At 46.7% G+C, this 12,173-nt stretch overlaps 1 protein-coding gene across 1 annotated transcript in view; it reads left to right on the top strand.

Annotated features, from left to right (window-relative positions):
* Positions 1 to 11,863, top strand: part of kcnh2b (potassium voltage-gated channel, subfamily H (eag-related), member 2b) — a gene marked incomplete at both ends in the record, with an annotated part of 310,871 nt that extends 299,008 nt beyond the window's left edge. The window contains 2 exon segments of the mRNA XM_080544424.1: positions 1,187 to 1,379; positions 11,501 to 11,863. Of these exon segments, the coding sequence (XP_080400550.1) occupies positions 1,187 to 1,379; positions 11,501 to 11,863 (556 nt within the window).
* Positions 11,864 to 12,173: the final 310 nt, after the last annotated feature.

Here is a 12,173-nt window from a genome sequence, read left to right as displayed (position 1 = left end):
AGAGACAGAGACAGAGACAGAGACAGAGACAGGGCTGTGGACAGAGACAGAGACAGAGACAGAGACAGGGCTGTAGACAGAGACAGAGACAGAGACAGAGACAGAGACAGAGACAGAGACAGAGACAGAGACAGGGACAGAGACAGAGACAGAGACAGAGACAGAGACAGAGACAGAGACAGAGACAGAGACAGGGATGTGGACAGAGACAGAGACAGAGACAGAGACAGAGACAGAGACAGGGCTGTAGACAGAGACAGAGACAGAGACAGGGCTGTAGACAGAGACAGAGACAGAGACAGAGACAGAGACAGAGACAGAGACAGAGACAGAGACAGAGACAGGGCTGTGGACAGAGACAGAGACAGAGACAGAGACAGGGACAGGGCTGTAGACAGAGACAGAGACAGAGACAGAGACAGGACTGGAGGGGAGGGGCACATTGTACTGGTCTTGATGATCTTACTATATGAACTTGGTAATAAAGTGATTCCATCTTATAACTTAACAAAGAATAACCCTGGGTGTAAACAATGCGCTTTAAGAAGGGCCGTAAACGCAGCTGACTAGCCAACTAACCGTCTGGCAAGACAGTTCGTTTGAATTCAAAAGCAATGACTGTAGCTCTCCAAGACAATGGTACGTTTGAAACAAGAACATCTACAATAAGAATTGCAGAATGGGGATATGGGGCCCTTGGCTGGCTATTAGTTTACTGTTGTTTCCTTCCTCATAGTCCCACTCTGTCTGCTGAACGTCTCTCCCTCTCTGTCAGGGAGACGGGGGAAATGTCACAGCTAATAGCCCAGGCTTTCACACTCCGCTGACACGTCTGGCTCTCTTACAATCCCTCGCCATTATCTGCCTGCACCTGAGCAAGATGTCTCCTCTCCACTGCACTGGGAGAGCTGTTATTTTGACTCCCTTTATCCTCTCAGTGGTCATTGTCAAGTCCCATTGAGGTTAAAGGAGCTTGTCTTGGACTGGCATGTGTCTGTGCAATAGTGTGTGTGTGTGTGTGTGTGTGTGTGTGTGTGTGTGTGTGTGAGATTTAATACATGATCGACCAGCTCTGTCCCTGGGGGATGGAGATGCTTGGGATTGGGTGTGTCATCAGTCCTAACGCACGTGTGTGTGTGTGTGTGTGTGTGTGTGTGTGTGTGTGTGTGTGTGCTTGTATCTACAGGCTGGAGAGTCGTATGTCCACAGACATTGGAGCCATCATGCAGTTGCTGCAGCGGCAGATGGCCTTGGTACCCCCGGCCTACAGCACGGTGTCCTCCTCCCCCCCCCCGGCCTCACCCGCACCGGGCCTCCCGGACACACTGGGACAGCCTGTCACACCACTGGAGTCTGAGACACTGGCCTCACTCGCACAGGTACTGCACACACACACACACACACAGGCACACACACACACACACACACACACACGCACATAGGCAAGGCAAGGCAAGGCAAGTTTATTTGTATAGCACATTTCATACAACAGGGGCAATTCAAAGTGCTTTACATGCATTATTTAAAAATACAGCAAGAGGAGCATAAGAAAATAACAATTACAATGAATAAAAGCAAATATAAGAAGTAAATAGATAAAACATTTAAAAAGACAATAGTTAATGGGAAAAAGACATTGATAGAAGTGTTTGTGTTTAATCATATCCCTCCACATCCTTCTACATCCCTCTACATCCCTCTACATCCCTCCACATCCCTCTACATCCCTCTACATCCCTCTACATCCCTCTACATCCCTCCACATCCCTCCACATCCTTCTACATCCCTCCACATCCCTCTACAACCCTCTACATCCCTCTACATCCCTCCACATCCCTCCACATCCCTCTACAACCCTCTACATCCCTCCACATCCCTCCACATCCCTCTACATCCCTCTACATCCCTCTACACCCCTCTACACCCCTCTACATCCCTCCACATCCCTCTACATCCCTCTACATCCCTCTACATCCCTCTACATCCCTCCACATCCCTTCACCCTCCACATCCCTTCACATCCCTCTACATCCCTCCACATCCCTCTACATCCCTCCACATCCCTCTACATCCCTCTACATCCCTCCACATCCCTCTACAACCCTCTACATCCCTCTACATCCCTCTACACCACTCCATATCCCTCCATATCCCTCCACATCCCTCCACAAGAGGAGCATAAGAAAATAAAAATTACAATGAATAAAAGCAAATATAAGAAGTAAATAGATAAAACATTTAAAAAGACAATAGTTAATGGAAAAAAGACATTGATAGAAGTGTTTGTGTTTAATCATAACTGGTGCAAAACATGAAGGTTTTTAGCTTAGATTTAAATATTTTAAGGGTTTGGACCTGTTTGATTTCTTCAGGGAGTTTGTTCCAGGAGCATGCAGCAGCGTGACTGAAAGCTACTGCACCGTGTTTTGTTTTTACTCTTGGAATTATTAGCTGATTTGTCTCAGCTGACCTTAGGGACCTTGCGGGAATATAGGGTGGGAGGAGATCTGATATGTATTTTGGTCCAAGACCATTTTGTGATTTGTATGTAATTAGGAGGATTTTGAATTCAATTCTCTGAGAGACTGGTAGCCAGTGCAGGGATCTCAGGATTGGTGTAATGTGTTCAAATTTCTTTGTTTTTGTTAGGACCCTAGCAGCGGCGTTTTGGATGAGCTGCAATTTACGAACAGCTCCTTTAGATAGGCCTGTTAGTAGACCATTACAATAATCAAGTCTACTCGAAACAAATGCATGGATGAGTTTTTCAAGGTCTTGCTTGGACATGAAACCTCTCATTCTTGTTATGTTTTTCAGGTGATAGTAGGCTGATTTAGTTATTGAGTTTATGTGGCTGTTGAAGTTTAGATCGGAGTCTAGAATTACACCAAGATTTCTGACCTGTTTTTTACTGTGAAGAGAGAGAGAATCAAGTTTTGCACTGACTTTCGATCTTTTGTCAGGTGCACCGAATACAATTATCTCTGTTTTGTCCTTGTTTAGTTGGAGGAAGTTTTGTGTCATCCAGGCGTTTATTTGCTCAATGCAATTACAGAGATTGTCAATGGGACTATAGTCGTTCGGTGAGAGGGCTATGTAGATTTGAGTGTCATCCGCATAGTTGTGGTAGGCAATTTTGTTCTTTTTTATGATGTGTCCCAATGGAAGCATGTAGAGATTGAATAGAAGGGGGCCAAGGATTGACCCTTGGGGAACCCCACATGTCATTTTAATTTGGTCAGATACAAAGTTGCCAATGGAGACATAGTAGCTTCTGTCCTGTAGGTAGGATCTAAACCAGTTTAGGGCAGTGCCCGAAAGTCCTACCCAGGTTTTTAGTCTATCTATTAGAATGTCATGGTCTACAGTGTCAAAGGCAGCACTAAGATCTAGTAGTACCAAAACTGAGATTTTTCCGGAGTCTGTGTTTACGCGAATGTCATTAAGGACCTTAATAAGGGCCGTTTCAGTGCTATGTAGGGGGCGAAAGCCTGATTGAAAGTCATCAAAGAGATCATTTAGGGTCAAATAATTGCTAAGTTGTTCGTGGGCAACCATTTCAATAATTTTTCCTGTACAGGGAAGGTTTGATATGGGTCTGTAGTTGTTTAGTACAAATGGGTCTAGGCCGTTCTTTTTTAGTAGAGGCTTAATAACTGCAGTTTTCAGGGCTTCAGGGAAGATTCCTGATGAAAGGGAGGTGTTAATTATTTGTATTAGTTCGCCTGCCATGCAGCTAAATATGTTTTTAAAAAAGCTTGTTGGCAGGACATCAAGGGCACAGGTGGATGGTTTAAGACGTGACATGATTTTATCTAGGGTCTTGTAATCAATGGTGTTAAATTTTGACATGGTTGTTATGTCCGCCCTATTTGGGGTTGTTAATGGGGACATGTTTTTCATGCCTGACACAGAAGACCTAATGCCTTGTCTAATGGTTTCTATTTTATTGTTAAAAAAGGATGCAAGCTCATTGCATTTACTAGTTGAGTGAAATTCCTGAGCAATGGGTGTTGGGGGATTTGTTAGTCTGTCAACAGTTCTGAAAAGGATGCGGGCATTATTTATGTTATTGTTTATGATCTTAGAGAAAAATGATTGCCTGGCACTTCTTATTTCTAAGTTATAGTTCTGAAGATTCTCTTTATAGATATCATAGTGGACTTGAAGGTTTGTTTTTCTCCATCTGCGCTCTGCTTTACGACATTCTCTTTTTTGGGTCTTTACGGATGGGGCAGTTCTCCAGGGAGCTTTTTGCTTACCAGAGATGCATTTGGATCTAATGGGTGCAATATCATCAATGGTTTTTGTGATTTTTAAGTTGAAATCGTGTAGAAGGTCATTTACTGAGGTTGGAATAGAAGTTTGGGGTGGGGGGGCTAGGGAAAAGGCCTGTGTGAACAGTGCACTGGTCTTTTCATTGATATATCGTTTGGAAATAGTTTTAGACATAGTTTGAATAACAGGAAAGATAGATACGTCAAAGAATATGCAACAGTGGTCGGACAGGGCAATGTCAGTTACAACAACATTTGAAATATCTAGGCCTTTGGTGATGATAAGGTCCAGAGTGTGACCTCGATTATGAGTAGGGAGGTTCACATGTTGTTGAAGTTCAAAAACATCTAACAGAACAGAGAGTTCTTTGGCTTTGTTGTCCTCTGAGTTATCTACATGAATATTGAAATCACCAGCAATGATCAGACCATTAAATTCAGTAGTAATGATGGAGAGAAGCTCTGTAAGTTCATTAAAGAAGCTAGTAGAGTATTGGGGTGGTCTGTATAAAATTATAAAAATAATTCGAGTGGAACATTTAAAAACAACTGAAAGATATTCAAATGATAAAAATTCCCCGAAGGATTTCTGTTTGCAGTTAAAACTATCTCGGAAGAAAGAGGCGATTCCACCACCTTTTTTGTGGGATCTAACGACATCTAAGGTTCTAAAATTGGGGGGTGCTGACTCAATAAGAATTGGTGTCTTGTTATCTTTATCTAACCAGGTCTCAGTGATAAATAAGAAATCTAGTTCATAGGAGCTAATCAAGTCGTTGATTAAGAGAGACTTATTAGCTAAGGATCTGGCATTGAAAAGTGCTAGCTTGAGTGGTTTTGTGTTTGGTCTCTGTGTGGGCTGTGTGTGGCAGGGTACAGAAATTAAATTTGAGGGGTGTATAAAGCATTCAGACTTGCAATTAACTGTTCTGTTACTGATATGAACAGGGATAGCAAGAGTTGAGAGTCCCAGCTTTATATCAGGAATGTCAATGGTATCAACTCTATGGAAGCAGGGACTGTTAGAGCATCAACTGATTCTGGGTGTCATCCGGGGGATGGGGATGGGTGTTGTAGATAGCATCCTGTGGCGGGGTAGGGCGATGGGTATTGTTGATGAGGCTGGCATTGTTGATGAGGCTGGCGTCACAGGGAGTGTGGGGCCAGGTGTTGTAGAATGGAGAGTTGCCTGAGATGGAGCAGCTTTCGGGGTGAGCTCTACTCCTGTCTTCACCATTTTCTCTAACCTAGCTGAGAAAGGCAGGAACGGCGTGAGTTGGAGGAAGGAGAGCTCAGTGGACTCAGTGGATGAGTGTCTCTGGGAGTTGGGGGTAGAGTGGTTTGGGGGGTCGGGGGCAGAGTGGTTTGGGGGGTCGGGGGCAGGGAGGGAGGGTGGGGGGAGAGAAAAGGGGCTGGACCGTCGCCTTAGTGGGGGTTCAGCCAGCTGTGATGAGTTTGGAGGGGCCTTTACTGTAGGCTGTGATGAGTCGCAGGACTGTGGGGAGAGTTTATCCACTGTGAGCAGTTCAGCTGCCTGTGCTGAGTCTGCAGAATCCTGCACTGTAGGCCTTTCAGTTGGTTCAAGAGCGAGGGAAGGGGGAGCAGAGTTTATGAGGTTGAAGAGTATGTTGTTCATCAAATGGTATTCTCCCGATCTGTTTAAGTGGAGGCCATCTCTTTTGAATAGGTCTCTCTGCCTCCAGAATATGTTCCAGTGGTCAATGAATTTCAGCCTTTTAAGTTGGCACGCAGCAGCGAGCCACGTATTAAGGCTTAGGAGCCGGCTGAATTCCAGGTTACCTCTGTCAACAGTGGGTAGCGGTCCACAGATGAATGTCTCAATCTTAAGCTTGTCAAGTCTATTGAAAAGTTCCATGAAATCACGTCTCAAGTCTACTGAGCCCATTTTACGTGAATCGGTTTGTCCCACATGTAATACAAGACGCTTTGTGTCTGGATTTTTAGACAGTGTTTCTTCCAAATCTTTTGTTATTTCTGAGACCGTTAGGTTAGGAAGACAGTGGATATGTAATTTTTTACCTCTTACGTTTCTGATCGCCGAGTCTCCAATCAACAAAGTATCTTTTGGAGGTGAAGTCTGTTTCATCCGCTGCATGTCACACAGAGAAGTAGAAGAAGGAGGGGGTGACCTTGAGCTCGTGTCTGCGGGCCGGGGAGTCACCGGGGGGGGCCGGGGAGTCACGTGATTCCCAGGCCTGGGAAATCTTGGCGTGACTCTGACATACGCACACACGCACGCATAGCCACACACACAGCACAGACACGCACACACGCACGGATGCATGCACGCATGCACGCATGCACACACACAAACACACACACACACACAGCCACACACACACACCAACCTGGTCTCACACGGCAGACGTCAGGATTCGACGTCTGTCCATCGCATCCAAACGTCGAATTCCGACGTGAGATTACGTCGAATTCCGACGTGACATTGGGGTAGCTCGTTCTGAAAGCGCAGGGGTGCGCCTGTTATGTGCGCCTGTCGGGCTGCACTTGCATTAATTAGTTACGCCACATTTTGAGATACAACCAAAGGAGAACAGATTTTAATAGGCCACATTTTGAGAAACAACCAACGGAGAACAGATTTTAATAACAACAGCAGAAACAATTGTCATCTTCACTGTTTTATTCGCTGTCAATAGGCCTATCAAACTAGGCTATTTTACAACCCGACGGCAGTGCGCTTCAACGTTCATTCATTTGGAACTGCGAGAATGAGTAACGTTAGCCCGATTGCACTTGCATTAATAGGCTACATTTTGAGACCGGTCAGATCTTTTCATACAAGGGACACAGCACTTTCCCGTTTTCCCCATATTGTCAGGGTATTTGAGCCTCGGAAAAGCGCTATATAAATATAATTTATTATTATTATTATTGCGGCACAGGAAATACGTCACGATTTAGGGGTGCGCCTGTTATGTGCTCTCTCGGGATTATTCCATTTTGAATTGCACTTGCATTAATTATTAGTTAGGCCACATTTGGGATTATTCCAATTGCACTTGCATTAATTAGTTAGGCCACATTTTGAGATACAACCAACGGAGAACAGATTTTAATAACAACAGCAGAAACAATTGTCATCTTCACTGTTTTATTCGCTGTCAACGTTCATTCGGTCGGATCTATTCATACAACAAGGGACACAGCACTTTCCCGTTTTCCCCATATTGTCAGGGTATTTGAGCCTCGGAAAAGCGCTATATAAATATAATTTATTTATCAAAGTGGGTGTGGCTTAGACAGTTAGGGGGAGTGGCTTGTATCAAAGTGGGAGTGGCTTGTATCAAAGTGGGTGGAGCTGGTATTAAAGTGGGAGTGGCGTAGACACTTACGGGGAGTGGCTTGTATTAAAGTGGGTGGAGCTTGTATGAAAGTGGGTGTGGCTTAGACATTTAGGGGGAGTGGCTTGTATCAAAGTGGGTGGAGCTTGTATCAAAGTGGGTGTGGTCTGTATCCAAGTGGGAGTGGCTTAGACACTTAGGGGGAGTGGCTTGTATCAAAGTGGGTGTGGCTTAGACACTTAGTGGGAGTGGCTTGTATCAAAATGGGTGTGGCCTGTATCAAAGTGGGTGTGGCTTAGACACTTAGTGGGAGTGGCCTGTATCAAAGTGGGAGTGGCTTGTATCAAAGTGGGTGGAGCTTGTATCAAAGTGGGAGTGGCTTAGACAATTAGGGGGAGTGGCTTGTATCAAAGTGGGTGGAGCTTGTATCAAAGTGGGTGTGGCTTAGACAGTTAGGGGGAGTGGCTTGTATCAAAGTGGGAGTGGCTTGTATCAAAGTGGGTGGAGCTTGTATCAAAGTGGGAGTGGCTTAGACACTTAGGGGGAATGGCGAAGTTTCGGATCTCTAGTTGACTCAGGAGGGAAGTTATCAAATTATGGCCACAGGGGGCGCCACACCGAGTCGGGGGTTCCATATGTCTCTCGGTGGGGCCGAGCCGAGTCGGAAAATATCTGAACCGTGTCTGTGGCACCTACGGTTGCGACACTAAAGTCCTTTAACCTTTAATGTCACACTAGGCCGAAAAGCCTGAATTAAAGTGCTGGGGTACGTTTGGGCCCAGGGAACGGGCTGCGAAAGAGTCACACTCACCAAACTTTACACGCTCCTTCCCCTTCATGGGACATTGTACCATGTCAACTTTCACCCTCCTAGGCCATTCCCTAGAGGCCTTCATAGGTCTGTGCCCTTTGACTGAAAGGTGCTCCTGCTGGGGTACGTTTGGGCCCAGGGAACGGGCTGCGAAAGAGTCACACTCACCAAACTCTACACACTCCTTCCCCTTCATGGGACATTGTACCATGTCAACTTTCACCCTCCTAGGCCATTCCCTAGAGGCCTTCATAGGTCTGTGCCCTTTGACTGAAAGGTGCTCCTGCTGGGGTACGTTTGGGCCCAGGGAACGGGCTGCGAAAGAGTCACACTCACCAAACTCTACACACTCCTTCCCCTTCATGGGACATTGTACCATGTCAACTTTCACCCTCCTAGGCCATTCCCTAGAGGCCCTGCACGCGACGAAGCGGAAAACTGTAGGGAGTTGTAGTGCTTGATGTGAAGTGCCTAGTGGAAAAAGACATCTTCTCACACGTACAGGCACACAACAAGTACAACATGTTGCATTTTCATGCCATTAGGCCACGTGCTTCCTAGCATAGCAGGAAGGAACTTCCTTTCAATGGCCACTGTGTGTGTTTGAGAAAAGGGTGCTTGTCACTTTAAGACAGCAGGGAGAAACTGATGTGGATAGAGGTACAGAACTCACACACACACTCACACACACAGAATGTCTTGTTTCCATTTCGGTGTGACAATTTTCATCTGTTAACTATAAATAAAAGCAAATGTATTTTGTCTTCCCATTTGAAAGCCTTTTGTTTTTTTACACATTAAAGTCGTTTAAAGGCTGTTGGTCTTACACATGGTGAGTACAGGAGGCCTGGCGGTCTGGTTGGACGCTTCTGAAGTGTGTATAATGTATATGGTCATGGTAAAACACACAATAGCAATAATATAAACTACATCATAAAACAACAAGAATAAACCATACAATCCAAGGGGCATAGAACTAACACTAACCTAAACAAAATAACAAAAATATAAGAATTACTATAAGATTTAAGTAAACACATACTTTAAACACATACAAATATACACAATATATACAAATATACAGATTCAACGTGAAGACACAAGCAACGCTTGTTATATTGTTATATTATATTGTTAAATGCTTGTCTTATTCATCATGACTTGAAGAGAACGCCGTAGTAGTGTCTACGTGCTCTCCCTCCGCTTCTCCGATTGGCTCATCCCCCCGTCTGTCACCGGGACGAACCAAATATCGAGCGCGTCCAATCGCAAAGCCGGGATTGTGTAAAGTGGGCGGTGCCGTGCGCCTCCATTCTGCAGCCTAGCTCGAGCTGTGCTGCTCAAACACATCTCAGAATCAGAATCAGAATCAGAAGACTTTTATTGCCATGACATGTAAACATGTTAGGAATTTGGTTTGGTACCATGGAGCACGGTTTACAGAAGGACAGGTGCAAGACAGGACAAGACAGTGCAAACCAACATCAAAGTGCAAGAGTCATAATTAATATAAATATAAAGTGCAGAGATCAAGTGTTCAAGTGTTCAAGTGTTCATATCCAGACAGTGCAAAGCTCTCTGGGTGGGGGTGGAGGGAGGGTAGATAGATAGGGGTCAGGTCAGGGGGGGCCAGCGGCATTTAGGAGCCGGATGGCTGTGGGGAAAAAGCTGTTTGTATGTCGGACCTTCACAGTATTTATGGACCGCACCCTCCTGCCTGAGGGGAGCGGGGCGAAGAGACCGTGTCCTGGGTGTGCGGGGTCAGCCATGATCTTCCTGGCCCTCCCCAAAGCCCTACTTTTAAACAGGGCCTCAAGGGGGGGCAAAGGGCAGCCAATCACCCTCTCCGCCGAGCGTATCACCCGCTGCAGCTTGGCCTTGTCCTTGGCCGCTGCAGCGGGGAACCAGATGATGATGGCGGAGGTGACGATGGACTCAATGATGGCCGTGTAGAAGTTCACCAGCGTGGTCTTAGGAAGGTGGAATTTCCTGAGCTGCCTCAGGAAAAACAGTCTCTTCTGGGCCTTTTTTGTGAGGGCGTCGATGTGGGGCCCCCACTTCAAGTCCCGAGAGACTGTCACCCCAAGGAAGCGGCATGACTCCACTGTGGTGACTGGAGTGCCTCCCAGTATGATTGGAGAGGGAGGGGGTGGGTTCCTCCTGAAGTCCACTATCAGCTCCACTGTCTTAAGAGCATTTAGCTCTAGGTTGTTCCGGGTGCACCAGGAGACCACCAAGTCAATCTCGCTCCTGTAAGCAGATTCATCCCCCTTGGAGATGATGACTCGTTACATCCCACTAGGAAAGGCCAATGATTTCAGTATATATACAGTGGGTTCGGAAAGTATTCAGACCCCCTTACATTTTTCACATAATTAATGCAAGTGCAATCGGGCTAACGTTACTCATTCTCGCAGTTCCAAATGAATGAACGTTGAAACGCACTGCCGTCGGGTTGTAAAATAGCCTAGTTTGATAGGCCTATTGACAGCGAATAAAACAGTGAAGATGACAATTGTTTCTGCTGTTGTTATTAAAATCTGTTCTCCGTTGGTTGTTTCTCAAAATGTGGCCTATTAAAATCTGTTCTCCGTTGGTTGTATCTCAAAATGTGGCGTAACTAATTAATGCAAGTGCAGCCCGACAGGCGCACATAACAGGCGCACCCCTGCGCTTTCAGAACGAGCTACCCCAATGTCACGTCAGAATTCGACGTAATCTCACGTCGGAATTCGACGTTTGGATGCGATGGACAGACGTCGAATCCTGACGTCTGCCGTGTGAGACCAGGTTGCACACACACACACGCACGCACGCACAGCTACACACACAGCACAGACACGCACGCACGCACGGATGCACGCACGCATGCATGCACACACACAAACACACAGACACACACACACAAACACACTGGTGATCAGAAGGTCATGAGTTCAAATTCCACCTAGGAACACCACCTCTTAGCCCTAAACTATTCCAGGGAGACTGTACCTGTAATCTCTATGTGTAATCTCATGTGTAATCTCATGTGTAAATCACTTTGGATAAACATGTCTGCTCAATGTCTCTTTTCTCTGTCCTCCAGATCTTGGACTCCCAGAACTTTGAGGAGTTCCCCACCAAGTCTTGTGACTCTCTCCGCAGTCCCCCTGAGCTGCATCCCCATGACTCGCCTCTGGTCAGCCCCGCAGAGACTTGGGCAGCCCCCTCTGGATTGGACAGCCTGCACCAGCGCCTGGAGCTAGAGCTGGGGCTGGGAGCAGGGGTAGCTGCTGAGCTGGGGCTGGGAGCAGGGGCAGAAGGAGGAGTCGGGGCAGAAGCAGGGCCGGGGCGAGGGGAGAACACCCAGGACCCTGAGACCCAGAGAAGGCTGTCCCTGCCTGATCCAAACACCCCCCTGGAATCACAGACACCGCCGAGGCATAGCTCCGATCCTGGGGGGAGCTAAGGAGGAAGAGAGGGAGGGTAAGGAGAGAGGGACAGGGAGAGAAAGAGTGTAGAGTTGCAGAGATCTGTTTCACTCCTACAGTCTCCCATCTCACCGGGGGCCCTACACTCTGTCACCCAGAGACACTCTGTCCTTTCTGCACTGTGGAGGACACGGCCACGTGTCTGGACACACGGCGGGGTGGGGGAGGGGGGCTCTCCTCCAGCTTCTGGAACCTCACCTAGGCTCTGTGTGAGCTTCACCTCTGACCTCTCACCTGAGGACCCACCTGATACAGGGAGGAAGCTCTCTCTTCCTTTCAGGGGTCTCT

The sequence above is a fragment of the Nansenia antarctica genome (genome assembly GCF_963989245.1).
Source record: "Nansenia antarctica genome assembly, chromosome: 13".
NCBI classification, from domain to species: Eukaryota; Metazoa; Chordata; class Actinopteri; order Argentiniformes; family Microstomatidae; genus Nansenia; species Nansenia antarctica.
Note: the sequence above shows the minus strand (reverse complement) of the source record. Positions and strands in the feature narration are given on the sequence as shown.